General features: G+C 46.7%; 1 protein-coding gene across 1 annotated transcript in view; it reads right to left on the bottom strand.

Annotated features, from left to right (window-relative positions):
- The window catches only part of ADAMTSL3 (ADAMTS like 3), a 312,372-nt gene that overhangs the window by 257,477 nt on the left and 33,422 nt on the right, over positions 1–21,473 (bottom strand). The window contains exon 3 of the mRNA XM_046655289.1: positions 10,210–10,329. Coding sequence (XP_046511245.1) covers positions 10,210–10,329 — 120 coding nt within the window. The remainder of the gene's footprint in view (positions 1–10,209; positions 10,330–21,473) is intronic.

The raw sequence follows: 21,473 nt of genomic DNA, 5'->3' as shown, positions 1-21,473 counted from the left end.
GTTGCAGAGAGAGAGTGAAAAAGAGAAATGCATACACATATATATACACAAGAAAGAAATTAGGATAGATGCTCTGTTATGACAAAGGATAACGAACATTTTTGAAGACTTCATTCCTTAAAGAAAACTCAGAAATAAAGATATAATCAGAATTTCTTCAAGTCTTTTCACTCCTGGAAGTAGACCTTCCAGCCACTGTGTGTCCAGGGGAGATGCCAAGGGGTCACACAAGCTTGTTCCGATTGCTCTTATTCCAGCAGAAGAGAGAAGACATCCACGTAAATAATTACAAACCCAGGGGAAGCCTGGGGGCCAGAAATGAGGATGAGCCACTGTTCTCCAGAGAGCAGGAGGCAACCACTTCATGCTGAAGACTTCCCTGAGAGCCACGTGGAGGAGCTGCCATCGGAGCTGGGCACTGCGGGAAACACAGACGTTCTACAAGAACGTGGCATGCTGGGGGCCAAGCACAGGCAGAGGTCAGAGAGGGCATCCCGTCCAGTCTGGCCAGACCACAGGGCACACAAAAGAAATGAGGGACAGGGGAAGCCAGGCAACCCAGGACGAGCTACGTGGGGACCCGAATGTCAGTCGGGGGTTGAGCTATTGCAGAGAAGGAAACCAACGGGACCCACTTCAGCTTTTCGACAAGGACTATAACCTTGAACAAATGAATGTTCAATGTGCATTTACCATGTGCCAGGCCGTGGAGTAAGATGTGAGACTACAGTGATGAGAAGATACAGTCCCTGCCTTTGAGGGAGGGGCTGAGAGCCTCGTGGAAGAGTCAAGGGAGGAAATAACCCCTGTGCTGGGAACAGAGGAGAGGGAATTAATGTGCGAACCTCGAAGCAGATGAGGGGAGACTTGATGGAGAAAGTACTTAACTAGTTAAATCCAGCTCTGGGAAGACAGGCTGTATGTTATATTATGTACATGAATCCCCACGTAACTCCAATGTATTCACGTAGGCAGCCACGTATTAACTTTTAGAAGTGGAAACCAGTCCAAAACAATTGTGATGTGTGCCTGCGCAGAATGATGAACGTCGCTGATATGGTTTCTGGGAAGAGGAGATGTTAAAGGCCTTCAGTCACCATCCTGGGCTATCACTGCCAACCCTGGGCCACGAGGCTCAACAGAAAGTGCTCCAAACCTCAGATCCTGGATTACGTTTTCCTGAAACAGTGCACGATGCAGCACCCCCATGGGGTTTGCTGTTTGGGTAAAGAAGTCACCCAGACCAACACTAGAAATTCAGACTGACCCAGTGTCCTCTCACACCACACCCATCTTCTTCTCTTTCCTCACTCCCTCCCCCAGCCACCCGTGAAGTCTGCTTAGGAGGCAGAAAATGCTCTAAGAAAAAAATTTCCAGGATGCTAAAGGAAGGAGGGAAGCAAGCAAGCCTAACCTCGCTGGGTGGAAAGTGAAGGTGAGGATGGTATCAGGGGACATCCCTGAGGAAGTAATAATTGAGCTGAAGGATAAACAAGGGTCCGACAGAGAGAGCAGGGGAGGCGAAGAGGGTATAAGAAGCAAAAGGGGATGCTCCAAGCAACTGGGACAACTTGTGCAAAGGCTGTAGTTGGAGAAGAGCGACATGAAAGGACACATGGCTTCATTAATAAAACCAGGTCTGGAAATTCACTGGAAGGCAATGCTGAGAGAATGTCCAAGCGGGGCAGCCCTAACAGCTACACACCTGTCCCCCACTTGCCATTGGAGCATCGCACCAAGCACAGTAGCCAGCAGCACCCCCACCTCAGGGCTTTGATCTCTTTTGGTAACTCCAGCCCAAGAGTGAACAGAAAAGTCCAGCTGGGTGACCAACTATCCCAGGTTGCCCAGACGATCTCAGTCCCAAGATAAATGGGGCAGTTGGCCACCCTACAAAAGTTTTCATGAGACTTATACTAAGAGTGTTATAAAAGGTAACTAAATATAGAGAATAACACAATAGACACCCTCAAGATAATTCTCCACCTGTCCCCAGGTATCCCCATGGCAGAGCCACTTTCCCACCATCTGAAGAGCCCTCAAGAAGGCCTCAGCTCCCCAAAGTCCAGAGCCAAGAAAACGCAGTCCAGAGTGATAAAGCCCCAAGCACGAGCAGACCTAAGGGTCCACAGAAAGATCGGAGCCTCACACAGCCTTAACCCGTCACAAAACTCTTTGCCAGCCATGCCTGCATTTCCGTGATGTAGGTCAGAATTGGCCCAACCAAAGGAAACGTTTCCAAACCCCAAAAAAGACAATCAAAATATAGTGCTTAAAAATCCCTCATGATAGGGAATAAATTCCATTATTGCCTCTATGGCCAGGCCTTCCAATTTCGGCTTGGAGAGAATCAGCGAAGTCTTTTCTCGCCTGACATGGCGCTCTCTCGCCTGGCGAGCAAGTCAACTCACCTTTGTTTGGTAGCTCTCTTGATCTCTGCTTGACTCCTTAACAAGAGAAAGAAATAAGATGCTTCCATCCAGCCCTCCATCCTCACAGCAAGTCTGCAAGTCTGGTTCCCTGTGCCAAGCCCTCATTTTCCCAAGATAGCAGAGCCTCTCCCTTGGCTACGCCTGCAGAGGACAGATCACAACAGAATACAAGCCCCGGCATTCACTTAAGAGAAATACATAGTCAGTAGCAGAGAAGAGAGGAGATGGCTGAGAGGAGAGCCACTTGCTTGCTTTCATCCAAGGAGTGAGGATGACACAGTAGAGTGGCTCCAAGTGCTGGAAGACTTGGGGCATCTCTGAGCAGAGACTGGCTAATCTCAGAGAGAAGGGCCGTCTGGACACAGGCAGCAAGGGCCTTGTCAGGAAGGGACCCGTCTGTCTGCACTCTGGGCTGCAGAGAGGGACTTGCAGAGGAAGCTGTGTTTGGGACTGTCTTGAACTTCAACACCCTGTACCCACCAATTAACCCATATGACAAAAGTAATTTAAAAAAAATTACACAGTACCCCAAAAATGAGTCTAGGAAGACAGCATTAAGAAAACGAAAATGTCTGCATAGTTCAAAAGCTGGATATTGAATCTCCATTAACCAATCCAATTCTTCTATGCTTGAGAAAAAGCTGATTTGCACAAAGCTCAATAATAATGAAATTCAGAGAGCACATGTGCCAAAGTCGACCAGAACAGCACGTCCTGTTGTATGCGCAAAGTTCACGTATGTGTTATGCGCCTGAACTAGGACTAGAGGACAAGTTATTCCGGTTAATGTGTTCTTGTCTTCTCCCGACCGTCTAGGAGCCCACTTTCTCATTAGATCGCTAAATCTTTGGAATATTTAAGGAGCATAACTACATCTGACCAAGATTACTCACTAACAAAGGAATGAACTATTCAAACTCAAATGGCTTGCTGCTTAAAAACACTATACACACCAGCCAGAAACAACACGGAAACTCTCCCATGCAGAGAATATGGCAGCAGCTCATTCTCATCAGTGAAGAAGACGATAAGACCCTATAGATCCAGGGGCTATGTCCATCTTCCTTCACTAGAAATTTCAGAAGTTGGTATACACTTCCCAAGTTGAACACTATTACATAAATAACTTGGAAACGTCAAGTAATATTCCTGAGGTCTGCCAACAGTTTAACCACAACGAAGTTCCCGGCCAAGACATTCATGAAAAGTTCGGAAGAAGTTGCTTTGAGAAAGATGTACTCACAACAGATTTCTCCTCCTTAGAAAGAATGCATAAATCAATAGTTAAAAAAGGAAAAGGAAAATTAGGTTTGTCATAACAGTGTAAGAAAAAAGACATTTAAAAGAAGTTTGGAAATAAGACGACACCAAGACTTCATTATTAATATGTTATTGTTACTATTAGTATTAAAACTTCATTCAAACATTTCTCTCATACTTTTCCTTCCCGCAGATTAGATGTAAGAATGTCTTAACTGAGTTTAAGGGCAAAGAGCAGGCACTTGGCTTTGCTACCGCCTGGCTGTGTGATCTTGGGTAAGACACTGTTCCTCTCTGGGGCTCAGGCTCCTCACCTGACAAAACAGAATCCCTAAGCTCCCTTCCAACTCCGACATGTCACCATTCCAGACGCCTGTCAGGGCCACACATCTAGCCCTCCGCCTCCCTGGCCATGGAAACAGCAAAGAAAAGACAAACTGGAGAGGTGTTCTGAAACGAGAAGTCATACAAATAGGCAGTCAATGGCAAGCAAGGAAAGAAGAAGGAGCGTCCACGACCACTCCACTGATGATGTCATAATGCCTTAGGATTTTACACAGAATTTTACAAATATGGAACGATTCACACCAGAATCTGGATTTGACTTCAGGAAAGTAACGGAAATTCTTAAAAAGGATGCCTGTCTCAGGAGAAGAGGCGGGGGAGGAGATAGTAGAAGTCACATTTTTTTTTATTGAGGTCATAATAGTTTATAACATTGTGAAATTTCAGTTGTACATTATTATTTGTCAGTCACCATATATATGTGCCCCTTTACCCCTATGCCCACCCCCGATCCCCTTCGCCTCTGGTAACCACTAATCTGTTCTCTTTATCATGTATTTGTTTATAGAGGTGAGATTTTTTAAGAGTTAATATGACTAGGAAAAGCAGTGAAACTCAAGTGGTCCCCCAAAACAAGGGTAGATCAGAGTACAGGCAACAGCACGTTTAATTTGAAAAAATTCTTGAATCCACTTAAATGTGGGTAGAAAGAAACAAAACAATTGTCAAATTAGTCAGGGGCTCTTTACCCAGAGTCTACAGGGGAGAGAGAAGGTTACGGGGAAAAGGGACGGTGGGTCCAAACAGGTATAAAAGTACCTGCGTGACACGAAATCAAGATGGTTCTTTTCCAAATGGCTGCGAGCTTACACCAAAATGCACCCCAGGTTAATTTTAGGAATGTCAGAACCCACCCCTAACCCAACAGCCAGCCTTGTCCTGCATGCCGGAATCCAAGTTATTAACGCTTTCTTCTGCCTTTCGATGCCTCATAGCGTAAGGTAGCAAGGTAGACATGGCACTAACACATACACAGACAAAGGCAATCCACGGACCATAGAGAAATGTACGTGGGCACTAATTTCTAAGTGTGCTTAGCCCTCTTTGTCCCATTGTGGCTGCCAAGTGAACAGGAAGCATTTTACAGCAAATCCACAAAGTCTGGGAAGACACGCCTTGCACCATTTCCTGTGCCTGACAGATGCTAAAAAATAAAAACACAAAAACAAAGAATATTTGTGCAAAACAAAGAATGTCCCTACCATTTTAGAAAAAGAAACGATTTCCAACCGAGAGACACTAAGCTGGGGACAGACTTTGAAATCAGTCCCCATAACAACATACGAGGCCCCAAGAAGAAAGCTGCAGCCAGTTGGAGGTAAGGATGGAAAGACCCAGAAGGAGATGGAGGCAGAGAGTGACCGAGCAGCTCTCCGAACTGCCTTAGTCAGCAACGGGAGAACAGACTGTGGAACTTAAGACTCTGCATCCTCGAACCGACCTTCAGCTGTTGCCTGTGAATGGGTCTCTGCAGGACAAAACTCCAAACCAGCATGAGGAATAAAACAAGAATCTACCCCAGAGGCTGGCTGGCTAACAAGTCGTTCAACCACAAGCTCCTTAGCAAGTCGTCCCAAACTAACAATGTTACAAAGCTTCCATTCCAAGGATATGCTCACTAAATGGGAAGTCAGTGCCATTTTAATTTCAGCTGCCATGTTTCGCCCAGAGTTTGAAAAAGTTGTCATTCCTATTGTGATAATAATTATAAACGCTATCAACATAGTAAGTGCAAATTCCTGAAGGTGTTAAGAATGAGCTGATGAAACAACTTACGACTGTTAAATCATGCCCTTTGGTCTATAAGGTCTCCACAGCTCTACCCATTGGAACAGTGGAATCAGGATTCTTAGGAAAGGAGATAATTTTCTAAGCGATTCTTCTGAGAGTAGCAGATGTACAGAGTTGGGGAGCCTGAGGTCTGGAGGGTAACAGTCTCAGGTTTTTCAAATAACCATCTGGGCGTCCTTGAGTAAGTCATTTGCAGGGTCTCTGTTTACTTGTAAAATGAGGCATTTGAGCCAAAGTCTCCATCAGCTGTAAAATTCTATGATTCTCAAAGCAATAGTTTACTCTATCGCTGGCAAGCCTGCCTTGATAATCAGAATGATCCAATTAACACTCTGCAGTGTAGAATATTCTATTTGTAGTTTTGAAAAATAGACTATTCTAGAGGGGAAGAAGTTCCGGTTATGAAATCCAGTCACTTTGTTTTTCAAAACAGAAACAAAGAATCGGAGGTCCAAAGACGTCGAATCACTTTGTTAAATTACAAGCTAATCGGTGGCAGAAACAGGACAAAGGCTGCCTGACCAGTCCTGTGGGCACCAAATCGCACTGTTACCCACCCCGCAGGCTTCAGAACCGCCGTCCCCACTGGCAGCAGCTTCAGCCCCGTGCAGAATCCATAGTGTGCCTTCTACGCGACTCACTGCACACAGCCTGCACCACAGCTGCACTTCATGGCCTCTGGGTTATTAGTTTTCCAGACACCTAATCCAGGAGACATTTGAAAAGTGACCGAAAGGCCTTCGTGGAAATATGCCGGGATAAAATACTTTAAAAAGTCCTATGAGGGTTGTTGAAGACAGCCAAGACCCACACACCATCCGCTGGCTCCCCATCTTATCAAATGAGCATTTTACAGGTAGGAAAATCCTACTGAACCCAGTCCTGCCCCAACAACGTCAGTCCCCGACTACAGCCTCAAGAGCACAAGCACTTTGTCATGCTGGCCTCAGGCCTCTGTGACAGCAGGGCAGTATGTCTGCCAACCCCACAGGTAGGTACTTGAGCCACGTGAGAGCACAGAGCGGCCCTGGGTGGCAGCTCACACAGAGCCGCACCTCCTTCTGGCCATCGAATGCCAACAGCTGCAGGGGGGCAACAAGGCTGCCCTGGAAAACTGCCCCCACCACACGCCAGGTACAGAATCTTTGGAGGGACTACCCTGAAAATGTTTTAGGGACAACCTGGGAATTTCTGTGCAGGAGCAATGTTGCACGCCACCCAGTATGCTGCAATTCATTCCAGCATGAGATAATTTGTTCCGTAGAGTGCAACTGAGCGACATTAAACCCGAAATGATGTTGGATCCAACGACTTGGTTGAATCTCTCAGACATAATGATGTGTGAAAGAAGCCAGACACAAATGAGGAGGTGCTGTAGGACTCCACTTATACAAAATTAAGAATAAAAAACAAAGCTAATCTATAGTGTGATAGGAGTCAGAGTGGGATCACTTCTCGGCTGGGGGCTATTGACTGCTGGGGGGCACAAGGAGCTGCCTAGGGTGCTGAAATGTTCAATTTCTTGATCTGGGGGGTGGTTACACAGGTAGAAAGACACCTAAAACTACATCAAGCTCTTAACTTCAGATCCCTGTGCACTTTACTGTATGCATGTTGTGCCTCAATAAAAAATCAATTTAAAATATTGTGCACACAGCTAGAAGGACCCGCAACTAAAATATACAAGGATGTACTCAGGGGGACTTGGGGGAGAAAAAGCAGAAAGAAAAAAAAAAAGAAGATTGGCAACAGTTGTTAGCTCAGGTGCCAATCTTTAAAGAAAAAAATAAAATATTGTGGGAGGTCCCCTGATGTAAATGGAGAATATGCTGCTTCCTTTCCTTTAGCATAAGGATATCTGAAATTCTCTCAACTGAGTCTTTGCCAATAATATCACTAGTAATAACAATAGCTAGAGTAAATGCTTATATAAGCACAGGCCATGTACACGGGGACTTACATGAATTATCTCCTCTAATCCTTAAAACATTTCCATGGGGTAGCCACCATCCACATCTCATATCTCCATTTCACAGATGAGGAAACTGAGGCACAGAGAAGTGAAGTAACACGTCCAAAGTCACACGGCAAGTAAAGTGTCAGAATTGAACTTGAACACAAAGCAGGCTGACTCCAGTCTGACTAATTGGGAGAAGCATTTTATCCTGTGCTGCAGGACAAGAGATTGCCAAGCTGGGTGACCCTTGACTCGTTCTACCCTTCCCCCACGCCTGAGCAGCTACTTGACATTACAAGGCAGTCTGCACGCTCAGCATCGAGGGGACAGAGAACAAGGCCTTGGCGAGACGGGTCAACCGTCTCCAGCTGACTCCATCCTGGAGGCTCCTTTGGGAGACACTCTGAGTTTGGCACAAAGGCCTGTCGTCTTCGCCTTCAGCAGCACAGGGTGGGCCCTGTTATTGGCTTGATACCGTTTCACCTTATTCCTTTCCCTTAAAGGAAACACACCGTCGGGGCAACACACAATGTTTTCACAGGCTGCTCACGGGCTCTCTGGAACACGGCGCCCCGGGACAAAACGTCCACAGGGCGCCACACGCTTTTAAGATCTGCTTTAGGCCTTTTGAGAAGATTAGAGGGGCTTATCTTCCTCTTTTTCCATCTTTTACATTGTTATCATATTAAATAGAATGTATCTGTAGAACCTGGAGAAGGCATTAACCACTCTTTAAAAAATACATCGCTCTTGATCTCCACACACCCTCTTTTATCCTTCGCTGCCTTCTCAATTAGTTTCTCTGGAGTCCTCATAGGAAAACCTGTTAGATCATTGACTTGTCGGTTAAAAGGAGCCATAAGTCAGAGGCCCTCTAAAGATCCATTGGGGAGAAGGGTAGAAAGTGACCTAACGATGGTTTAGACCCAACTGTCCACCAGGTCCCAATGCCCGTCGAAAGCATGAACTGAGCTCCATCGCACGAAGAGAGAATTGTCTCCCGCCCACCCCTGCGCCCCACAATAATTAGGTATGCACTCGCTTTTCAAGTAACTTGAAAAAGGGATTGAATGTTAAAATTTTTGAAAAAAGCATTGGTCTCACACCAACCCTGCCCCTGACTACCTGGGTGGCCCTCTGCCCACAGCTGGGTCCGTGGGTTCACAGCCTGCCCCTCACCCCAACCTTGGCTCCAGAGCTAAATGTACCCAGTGCAGCTCACTCAGCAGCCTGGAGGATCAAAATTAATGGTGCCTCCGCCCAAGCTGGGATACAGGCAACAGACATCTCCACCTGCCCTTTCTGCTCCTTTCTCCATCCCTCATCTGCCTGGTATGTGCCTAGGACTTTGATCCTCCTCCCAGACTAATCTCCAGCATTGTGCCCAGCTCCAGACAGGCCCAGAGCTGGGTCCCACTCCCTGTTGTCACATCGTACCCATGTTGGCGGATTGACTATCCCAGAGCTGTTCCTTCTCAGTAATGTCTTTCACCCCCTACCTAGTAATGCCCAAATCAAGCCAGAACTTGCCGGCCTTAACCACACAGATGAGGACAGCACGGCAGACCTCGGCCACTGGGCCACCTTCCTCCACCCCATCACGTGCCATGAGAAGATATTCTTGCCCTGTCCCTCATCTGCGTTCGGTCCTCAGGCGCCAAGGTCTGCCAGACCCACAAAATCCCTCATCTTAAATCCCACCCCAGTTTGTTCCACTGCCCCATGAATTCAGACCCGTCAGCCAGAAACCTCTGCATTTGTCAAAGTTGACATTCTCTGTTTCAAACGAGTTGTGAGTGATTTCAAAGACAAACATACTGTTTAACGCTGTGAAGGCATCGACGTGAGCTGAGGAATCGCAGTCCTGAGCCCCAGTTCCCATATCGCAGCCAAGCACAGCCTTGTTCTCTATTAGCCTTCGTGAAGCAATTCAAACACATCACACGTGCACACCCATGCAAGTGTGTATACACGCACACACACACACAGACATGCACCTACTTTGTTCCTTTTTGGAAAATGGGCTTGGAAAAAAAATAATAATTTTGGTGCTGGTGAAGTAAAAGCTAGGAAGGCAAAGAAAGGAATGCTTGATCAGAAAATAGGACTTTTGGATAATCTCAGAATTGAATAATAAATTTGGTGACAGCTAAAATGAACAAACCCGTCATATATTTACGACGAAAATAAGAAAAAGTGACTGTCAAGTCAATGACCCAACCAGAGCAAGAACCACACGTGGCGTATGAAATTGTGCTCCAGCGGGGTCCCCAGGGGGCTGGGACCCTCCCGGGGTGGAGGGTCTATTGTACTACTTGTGCAAACGGGAAAATATGATTATTTTGAGGTTATTTTTGAGTAACCGTTTCCTGCCCATCGGCAAATGGCAAAGCCAAAAGGTAGGCTCTTTGAAGAGGGTGTTACCTGGTCATCATAGCGATAGGTGAGAAACTGCTCGCCTGTTGTATCTTCCAGAAAACTTCCCTGAGGGGAGAGCGCGAACTCAGGAAGGAAATAGGCTCCAGGAGACTTCTCTGCTGTGATCTGAAAAGCAAGATGGCTTGGTTACAACGAAGGCCCCAGTAAGAACTCCCTGACAGGCGGTCTCCAAAAAGGGTGAGTCCAAGAGAACCCACCCACAACAGGCTGCACCAAGAAAAGGGCCGTGCCCTCACGTGAGGGACCGTTTGGCCAGGTCACAGTGGTCACCCCAAAGCGGCACATGCAGTGGTTATTCCAACACCAGCCTCCCCCTCCCACAACCTCCAGCGAGCCAGCCACAGTGGAGTAAACTCGCTTAAGTTTTGTTGCAAATCCATTGTTTCTAGGGTTTTCTTTCCTTCTTTTTCTTTCTTTCTGTTTTTGTCGGTTTCTTTGGTGAAAAAATGAAAGACAAACTTATTTTTTCCCAACTACAACAGAAATGCATGTTCACTGTAGAAATTTTAGGAGATACAGATAAGCACAAAAGAAAATAAAAATCACCATAATCCTTTCAATTTATAACAACCACTTTTAATCATTTTGGTGTATTTCCTTTGAGACTTTTTTCTCATGTTTTGTATGTTTGTATAAAAATCCAAGGTTAAATGAACATGGGTTTTGCAGAAAGACTCCATTTGGTTCAAGGAGAGCTCATACGCTGGCATCTGAATCATTAGACATGAGACAGTCGTTGAGGTCAAGGGGTGTTAGGAAGGAGGACACCATCTGTTGGAGAATCTGGCTTGGACACAATGGCCCAATGGACTTGCTACCATCACTGGCCACCACCTCCATCCTCGGGGAGCCCATCAAGGGAAGCTGGAGCATTCTGAGCGTTTACCAATCACTGCCTTGGCTGGCTCAAGGAGAGAAGAGAAGGAGGAGATGGAACCCCTAGTACTCAGCCCCACCTGATCAGAAAACACGGATCAATGACCTGCCCCCAACAGGGTACCTCCCTCCCTCTCCTTGGGGAGGAGTACACAAGAAACAGAGCAAGAGACATAGGGGTCACTCTGAGGAAATCGCTCTCTGCAAACAGGAGTGGGAATAACCGGACCCCTCTCATCCCTCTGCTCCCCCAACAGCCACATTCCCAAACTGCAGCGGGAACTTTGGTTACAGCGAAAACATCCGTTTAAACACTGCACTTTCACAAGAGAGATTGATACACGACAGCTTCATCAAGGCACAGAGAACAGATAATTCCACGTTTCGGTTAGCACTAGACTGTTTTTTCTTTCTCGTTTTCGGTGGGAAAGACTGGCCCTGAGCTAACATGTGCTGCCAATCTTGCTCTTTTCTTTTTTTCTTCTTCTTCTCCCCAAATCCCCCCGGTACATAGTTGTATATCTTAGTTGTGGGTCCTTCTAGTTGTGGCATGTAGGATGCCACCTCAGCATGGCCTGATGAGCGGTGCCGTGTTCGCGCCCAGGATCCGAACCGACGAAACCCTAGGCCACCGAAGATGAGCGCGCAAACTTAACCACTTGGCCACGGGGCCAGCCCCCAAGATTTTCCTATTAAATTTCCTTCACATGAGTGACCGGAATATTCCCAGCCACACAGCCCCACATCTCCTTTGCCTCCTTCAGAACACCTTGTTGAGGCCAGGTCACTCTTATCTGAAGATGGGAAAATAGGAAAATCGCCTGTAAAAGTTCTGTTAAGAATGAAGCCACCCTTGACATGGGCCTGTCACCTCAGGGTTCAGTCCACCGTGTTCCGTGGAAGTTTGCTCTGTCATGCCGCCTTCCTGTGGGAGACACTCTGCTCCAGAAGCCAGTGGGGTCCCCCCGGGGCCTGGGTAGAGCTAGGATCTGAAGAGCCTGGTAGGGAATCTGCCAGGACCAGGCAAGGGTGCAGCTATGTCCATCAGACCCGGCTGGCCAGCTCTCCAATGACTGCTGGAGATTGTTTCTAAGTGACCTGGGAGCTGATGCCACAGACCCCACCGAGATAACAAGACTATCACACATTTAACACCATTCCATAGATCTCAACGGAAACACCAGAAAAAGTAAAAAAAAATCTTCCCAGTTGTAATGCTCAGCATTCATTACCGTGGAAAAAAAGAAAAAAAACCCAGCAGATGCTTATGGCTTCATTATAACTACAGCTGATTACCTTCTGCTTTGTGACCTGTTGTTCCAATCTTTAAATTGTATTTATCAGGCTTTAAAAAAATGAGATGGGAATAAAAACTCCTATGTGAAAATAAGAGGTAAATTGGACAGTAAAATTTATTTCTGTGTATGTTTCCTAGGAAGTCTGAGTATGTGTAAAAGTTCCACTATTCTCACCAAAGAAAAACACATCTAGGTAAACTGCTGCAGCAAATCTAATATAACTGCAAGAAAATGATGGATTTTATCATAAGAGAATTCATGTAAACTGATTACCGAAATGCCCAGTAAACAGTCGATAAGAGTTAGTTGTTGTTACTTGCCTCTGTTGGCTTCAGACTTCATAGAACCACAATTTGAAATGCCTAAAGAGACCTTAGAAGTCATTTAGGTCAAACTCCTTATTTAAGAAACGAGTAAACTAAGGCTGCGAGTGTTAAGACACTTGCCAAGCACCAGAGAGCAGGAACCAGGGCTGGAACCCGTGAGCGACCGTGTACAAAGACATAGATCCATTTACTGAAGAGTGGAGGCTGGGAGCAGCGTAGGCTCACCACCTTAAAACAGCTCCCTGAAGATACAGGGGCTCCTAGTACGATGCTTATATTTAGTTGGCCATCCATTCAACACATTTATTGAGCACCTACCATACATCTGGACTCACTCTAAGCGCTATGGATCCAAGGAGGAACAAGAAAGACAAGGTCCCTATGTTCATGGGGGTTACGTTCTAGTGGGAAAAGATACATAATAAAATAAGTAAACAAATTCACAAACGAGAAAATTAAAGTTCTAAGCACTATAAAGGAAATAAATAGGGTGATATGAGAATAAAGTTGGGGAGGGTTGTTTAACTTCAGACAAGATGGTCAGCAAAGGCATCCTTGAGAAGGTAAGACTTAAGCTAATGCGTAACAGGTAAGAAGGAGCCAGTCACGTAAAAAGCTCAGGATGAGCACTCCCAGCCAAGGACGAGCAGGTCCAAAAGCTCCAAGGTGGAAAGGAGGTCAGTGGGTTTGCAGAACAGAAAGGAGGTCAGTGCGGCTGGATCCCGTGTGGACAAGGAAGAGCCTGGCATGAAACAGGGATAAGAAAGGAAGAGTTGGTAGATTCAAAGCACTGTGGGCCACATGGGTAGCCCTGAGGCAGGAATAGATTTACTGGGGAGAGGCAGAGAATGGACAGTGAAGTCTTGAGACGTCTATGAGACATCCGTGTGGAAAGCTTGAGTTGGCTGTTCCCTAGGCAGGTCTGGAGCTCAGAAGGGAGATCTGAGAAGGCTGAAGATGGATATTTGGAAGTCATCATTTACATTTACATGTAAATACACATATTTACAAACATCGCACCTGACAGGACCCTCCCAAGAGAAAGATAATGGCAGACAAGAGGGCTTTACCTGGAACGCTCAATAACGCTAACACTTGAAATGAGTAAGAGAAGGAGGAAGCCAAAAAGACTAAAAATGACCATCAATTAGAGTAGAATAAAGAAGAAAAGATATATATTGGGTCATGGAAGGATTCAGCATCAGAGAGGTCCACTGTCTTGAATGCTGCTACAAGACTAAGATGAGGCCCGAGAAGCGTCCATTAGATCTGGCAACAGGAAAGTCATTGCTGACCTTGACAAGAGCAGGTCAGTCAAGCAGCAGGGACAACACTAATGGTTTGAGGAGTGAATGGGAGAAGAGGAAGTAGAGACTGTGAAGGGAGATTCCGAATGGGCAACAGGTGGATAGGAACGTGGAACTGCAGGTAGAATTGTAAAAGAGAGGAGATGCTGGAGCATGCTCCGTTACGGGAATCATCCAGAGTAAGGGAGATGATGGAGGAGACAGAAGACAGAACCACAGGAGTAAAGCCTTGAGAAGGAAGAGGAATGGGATCCAAACTGCAGGCGGAGGGTCTGGCTTGTGTCAAGAAGATGGCCCTTGGTCCACATGAGTCTGCTGAAGTCTCCTTTGGTAACACCACCTCCCTTCTCTCTAATCAGAGTACTTGTCCGTCGCATTTTTATACAATTAAAAACAACTACAAACATTTCCCAAGCTCCAATGAGCCTTTTTTCTCTGCTTAAATTCAGACTGGGTAAAATGAGGAATGTTTGCCCTATATTTTACTCCTATGCCAGACTTCTGACTCTCCTCCAAGGCCCATTTTGGTGCAGCCTTTTGGAGAAAGTTCCATAAGGCTGCGGACAGTGTCTCCATCATGTCTGCATTCCCCAGAGTAGGCGCCTGCCCCAGGGCCTGGCGTGTGGGTGGTGGGACCGAGACCGGTGGACAGCACCACCTGAGCCACTTGGAGCAGGGCCCACTTCCTCGGCCACCCCGACTCTCCAGTGGGAGCTCAGCATCACAAGTCCCCTGGGCTCGACCAGATTCTCTCCATGTCCATGTCACTTTCCTTGTCACTGATACACGATGAAGATTTGACATTCATCTCTCTTTATTAAAATCCTCACTCCTGAGTAAATTTTTAATCCTTCCGGAGTCGATTTTTCTAAAGCCCTAGTGCAATCCAAGTCCATAGTAGCGAGGGCGTACCAAGGTCACCACCCATCACCACGGTTGTCAGAAGTTGAAGAGCTCTACTGTGGCATCCCCTGCTTATGAAAGCCCAGCACTGGGAGGGACCTTCCTGGTCATCTAATCCAGCCTATCTACCTCAGCAATCCTGCCAGATGGCCTGTAGCCCCTCTTTGAATACCTTAAGTGATGGGGACCCCACTCCTTCCCGAGGCAAAGAGGGGTTGCCAGATTCTAACAAGTTGATAGATACCAAACTAGTCTGAGGTGGTCCATTGCTCCCCACTTGAGGTATGAGGTACCCTGGCCAACAGCACCTTCCCTTGTCATCCTCTCCACATCCTCCTCCAGCCTCCCTCCCTCCACAGACACAGACTCAGTTGAATTCCAGAGTCTGAACAGGATAAACCTCTGAGTCACAGAACTGTAGAGGTGGAAGGAACTGCAGAGGTAGCATAATCCCAAACCCTCCCCCAGAGCAGAACTTTCTATGGCAGTATCTCCATTAGCCAGACACAACAGATTCAGCAGAGGCCCTTTGAAGGGAGGGCAGGGAAAGGAAGATTCAAGTTTATTGAGCACGTACTGTGAACTAGGATTTGTGGAAACTGTCTCATTTTTGTCCTCACAACTACCCTGGGGGGGGGGGGTGTCATCAGCCTCATCTCACCCACGAAGAAACCAAGATACAGGAGGCCAGGTAATATTACCAGGGACACACTAACCCCCTCCTGCTGTGTGCAGGCTCACCTCTGTGCCATTTCCCTACCTCCCTCGGGGGAAAAATCTAAGAAAAACTGGGTCTTCTTTTGGGAGAAATGGCTGGTTCACTCTTGGCTTCAGAAAGCATCATGCAATAACATGGATTTGACATGCTCACCCAGCTGAGAGTTGACTTCCTAAATGTCAGGGGGACTCTGCAGCACACAGCTCCTCATGGGAGGGGCGACCAAAGAGGTCAGGGGCCTGAAGTAGCAAGAGCCGAAGGGAAGGCAGGAGGAGGAAGTTTGGACCGGGAAGGATGTGATCTTCCCAGGGCACAGATCCAGGTCTAGGAGAGAGGCTGCCAAAATGCTTCATCCCACCAGCCACTGTCCACAGCTGCCGAATCACCAGGGACGCAGTCAGGAGGAAGCCAGACGGCCCCTCCGAGGGCTAGGAATCTGGGACTCGGGGATGCAGCTGCGTCTTCATCTCCCTCTCCAGCTGAAGGCTTTGATGTTGGCTGTTCCCCATCATCCATGCACTCTTTAGATTTGGCCCATCATTCCAAGCCTGTCAAGACTCTTTTTGGATCCTGACTACACCACCCACTATATGCATTGTCCTCTCCATGCTTCAGGTCAGCCCAAATTTGAGCACCATGTTCTCTAGCTGCATCCTTGTCGTTGCCACAAACTCTGAGTGGGAACCTTGGCAGAAGGAAGTAAATACGGGATTCAAGGACAACATTCCAGTGTCCTAGGCCTTGGTCTATGTCCTGCAATGGATGGAGAATGCCCATCAAGACTGGGCAGAAGGCTTGGCAGATATAATGGAAGGAGAGAGAAGCAGGGGAGAAGGATTCCTGTCATAGAGAACGGGACCCAATGTGCCTCCAAAGTTGAGCAGTCAGCAGTTAAACAGATGCGATATGATTCCCATTGAAACTCAACAAGCCAGTCTAAGCCCTTCTCCTGGCTCAGTCTGAGCGCTGCAGGTGCGACATTCGTCTCTCTTCAGAGCACGAACACAAGCCAAACACCAAACCACTAACCTCTGCAGACTTGCGGTCAGTGAAGGCCACTGAGTCTCCTTCCCACAGGCTGCTGGTAAGCCGCGTCTCTGCACTCTGGACTGGGAGCCAGACCACACTGTTCTCCGCCACCCATGCTCTCTTTAGATTTGGCCCATCTTTCCAAGCCTGTCAAGACTCTTTTTTGGATCCTGACTACACCACCCGCTATATGCATTGTCCTCTCCATGCTTCGGGTCAGCCCAAATTTGAACACCATGTTCTCTATCTGCTTCCTTGTCGCTGCCACAGACCCTGAGTGGGAATAGAGCTGGGATCTGGGCCCTTCACCCAGCCAAGAAAAGCTGTCTCCAGGCCCACGGTGAATGCACCCAATTACATGCTCCTCATTTCAGGGGTCTCCATCATGGCCACCAGGGGTTAGAAATACATTGTCGGACGCCTCAGACCCACAGTGACACAAACAACACATGGAAGTAAGATGCTAGATGGAAGGACTGAGGTTCCAACAAATCTTAAGAGGTTGGGACAAAAGCTAATGCTAAGAAGGCAAGTACTGAGCAACTCTGGACGGACACTGCCCCATGACCTCAGGGCTCAGCAGAGGACATTCACAGGCACCTTCAGGAATATTGATGCACAAGAATCCAGCCGCTGTTAATGGCAACCAAGATCTGTTGGGGCGAGTTCCACATCTGGATGGAAGGCTGGGGCCACTCCTACAGGTGGAAGTCCCTTTAAATGAGAATAATCGATGAGTCTGGAAGTGTGTCTTGCAGGAGGAGCAGACAGAGTCCCCAGGCTTTGGGAACAGTCTTCAGGAAATACATTTTCTGGAGGGTCTCTGGGGCTGTTCCTCCTGGCCTAGATGGCCTTTAGAACTTTACTGTTTGCACCTTCCAAAGCTCACGAGGGAAAATCAAGTTAACCAATATTATTTAAATTCAGCATGCAAAGCACAATTTTCTTCCAAAAAGCACAATGTGCATTTTGTTTCCCGAACTCCAAACGAAGGTTAAAAATGAAACCTTCCAGATCATTTTGGTTTTTCAAATAGGATGTCGTCATTCCAAGACTTTTCAAAGTTTTATGGATCGCAAAACTTCCCGATTAAATATAAAATACATTTACTCTGGCAGGGTTAGAAGGGTGGGCTGAAAGAAAACGAGTTTTCACATTTTTTCTGAGTTTTTAAAAATTAATTCTAGGGATTAAAGGTTCGTCTTCTCTATTTACCGTCAACTAATTAATATGTTCTCTTGATGTTGTTGGGTTGAAAGATTTAACATCTGAATAAATGAGTACACCTCAGCCAAAATACCATGTCGTTTCAAACTTCAGCTTCACTCTGAGTCACATTTTCAAAAGAAATACGAGCAGCTGCCCCTTCTGGAACCCTCTAGAGCTGTGAGGTGCAGTGTGCCTTATGGGGGCACGTATCAGAATGAGCTGTCACAAGAGGGAAGGTGTCTCCTTGAATTTAAATATATCACATTCAGACTCTCTTTAGCGAACTGGAATTTAGAGCTAATAAACGTCGTTCATGGTACTACTCCAGCCTCTGCCACTAAACACATATTCTCTCTTGAATTTTCTCTTTCTCCTTCCCCTTCCCCCCTCCTCTCACACATGCGCACACACACAGGCACACCGCACACATCTTTAATCAGCACTGGCAAGCAGGGTCGAGAGCAATCGGAGAAAAGATCTTGCTGGAACAGAGTTCACCTTTCTGTTGCCCGAAAGGAGAAAACTAAAGATGGAGTCATAATACTTCTCTTCATCTTGGAACCTTGGCGCTCAGCAGTGGGCTTTGTGCACAGGAGACATTCAACGATTGATTTTCTTTCCTAGAAAAACCAACACAGGTTGCCCCCTGCGTCCCCACAGCGCCCTGCATGACTGATGTCTGGATACACTCTCCGCCACAGAAAGACCAAAACGCTCTGGCTGAATCACGTGCTGGCATTTCACAAGGGTTTCTTTAAAAACCCAACTATTACTCTGAATGGGGAGAGGAAAGAGGCTTCCCCTGCCAATATACACAATACAGATCCACTTTCTCTGGAGCCCACCCCTCAAAAATTTCACTTAAGAGTCCATTTTTCAAGACCTTGAAGTAAGCTGACCCGTTGGAAACAGCCTCAATTAGCAAAACGTCCCATGGAAATAACTGTACCTTAAAATACCTCGGAGGGAAAAAACTGAAGATTGTAATCCAAGAACAGAGCCCTATTGGTGATGGAAAAAAAACTAGATGGATGGTCATCTCCAATCTTAATAAACTGCAAACTCCCTGCCCTACTCTCTCCTCCTCCCACCCACTCCCCTCCTCCGGGTCTAGTCTCAGTGGGGAGGGGAGCGCTGTTCCCACCAAAGCAGCCAGCAGAGAAGGAAGGACGGTCTATTTGAAGAACGTGAGCAACTGCCGCTGGGGAGAGCAGGGGTTCAGACGGAGAACTACCCGGAAAAGTGCCGTGGAGAAGGGAGGTGTCTGCTGGGAGGTCGTTTTAGTTCTCCTCCGGCATCACTCCACTCCCAGACAGGAATTCAGCGTTCGAGAACACTCTCTCAGGACCAATCTGAGCACTGGAATCTGCACTTTGATCCTAAAGTGAAATACGCCTTTTCCCACGGCCTCCTCACCACTGACACTCATGATTTTCTCTCTCTCTGGCAGAGAAAAGGCATCTTCGCCTTTTCAATAAAGTATGAATAAGTATTTTATTTTACCAAAGGGGGGGGGGGGGTGGATCTCAAAAGTATGGCATGTCCAAAGACTTCTTGGGGTTCATAGAGTTTATTCAGTCACTCAGTCAACATATGTTTCTTAAGGACCTACTATGAGCCAAGGCTGTTTTTGATATGGAGAAATCAGCAGTCAACAAAATAGACAGGACTCCTTTTTCCCAAGGAGCTTATGATCTAATTAGCGGAAGCAGAAAATGAACACAACAGATTAGCAGCACACTGCGTCATACAGAAAAAGGGGAAGGGATAGGCCAAGGAGGGTCAGGGCTCCTCGGCGAGTCACTGTTCTTATTCTGATTTTCCAAACTGACTCGTTGCAGCCTGCCGCTTTCCTTGGAGCTTTCGAAATGTCTACACTCTCTAGGAACCTGGCTGCGATCTGCAGGCTCCGGAGTCGTCTGCTTCTACCTACAGCAGCGCAGCGGTGTGACCCGTTGCTCCTTGGCCCCCACCGCCTGCCTCCGCAGCCCTCGACTCCAGCCAGGCTGGGCCGAGTGCTCCACCCTGCTTGTTCCAAAGTCTCTGCCTCCCAGGGAGCCACAGGCCAACCCGGCCCAGGCCTTCATGGGACCAGCACGGAGTCAGCTAGCAAAGAACACCATTACCTGACAACCGATTAATTACGCGGGCATGGTGTCTTTGTTGCCAACCTCGGACACCAGGAGGGAAATTTGCATATATGCCTCATGCATGAATTTATATTAACTCAGTAGCGGGAAAAAAAGCATTACCAGCTCTTCCCCATTTGGCAATGAGACACTACCCAACCTGACACAGTCCAGAACCATGTCGGGGCTATATTCATGTTTATTCAAGGTCTTTCTCACCCCCACAGCTTCATTTCTTTCAGGAAACAGCTCGTCTGTGTGGCTGAAATCATGCAGGCTTTCAAAATGCAGCCTTCCTTCCAAGAGAAGAAAAAGACAGAAATGTGCTGTTTGCACACACTCCGAAAAACATTTATATTCATCATAAGCTGGTTTGTTTTTCTAAGCTTAGCGGGGCAGGAAGTCTTCAGTGCGAACACGTCAGCGGAGCTGCCAAATTTGCTGTTTGGATGCTCATGGCTCTCGGAATTTTTAAACAAGCAAGATGGATAGGAAGAGAGTGATTTAGAGGCCGGGTGTCTTTGCTCCATGTGTATAAAATGGCATCAGTCAAATTTCCCAAAAACTTCAAAAAAACAATTGGGGTTAGCATAAAATATTAAGGACTTCTTGAAAAACTAAAGATGATGCTTTTATAAAGTTAAGATGCTAACATCAACCCCTGGCAACTCAACAGTAACAAAGTCATATTGGAACCAGAAATCGGCAGGAGAAACTATTATAAACACATTACCTTTTGTTTAAAAAAAAAAGGAAAGCAAACTATAATCTTTGATCCAAGCAGGGTGTTGGGCATGATACAGGTTTATGGATTTAAGTGGGTATAGTTTTAAGGTAAATTTTTAAGGTCTTAGTAATATACAGAATGATCTTCTTTTGAATGCTTGAAACATCATGATACCATTCCATATTTGTTTGACATGAAAATGTCACTTAGTTTTAAGTCCTGAATAAACACAGGCTTAGTTTTACTAATGGTACCGGATCCGTGGAAAATCACATGCATAAACTAGACAAACGTGGAGACAGTGGACACCTGTTATAACGGGTGATGGATGCTCAAGTTTAGAAAGGGAGTCAAATTTGCAGTTGGGAGCCTGGGGGTCCAGCCCACCTCCGCAAGAAACTATGTGGCTCTCAGCGCATCCCTTCACGTCTCCAGGTCCTACTCAGCACATCGTAAAACAGGGAGACTGAGCTGAACAAGCTTTGAAAATCCCCATGGCGGGAGGAAAACCAGGCAAGAGGACGAAGGGGCAGTAATCTTGTTTCTTTACTGTATTTTTCATATACCAAAGTAACAATGTTGGGATGAATTTAGACAAAGTCCCTTGAGCAGAAAAATACCCAGCAGTCAAAAAGTGCAACTTTGGTGTCCTTGTAACGAGAGAGTTTGCATTTCTTAAACCAAAAGCAGACCCAAGAGAGAATAGTATAGAGACCCCCTCACTGAC

The sequence above is a fragment of the Equus quagga genome, chromosome 2, assembly GCF_021613505.1.
Source record: "Equus quagga isolate Etosha38 chromosome 2, UCLA_HA_Equagga_1.0, whole genome shotgun sequence".
Classification (NCBI taxonomy): Eukaryota; Metazoa; Chordata; class Mammalia; order Perissodactyla; family Equidae; genus Equus; species Equus quagga.
Note: the sequence above shows the minus strand (reverse complement) of the source record. Positions and strands in the feature narration are given on the sequence as shown.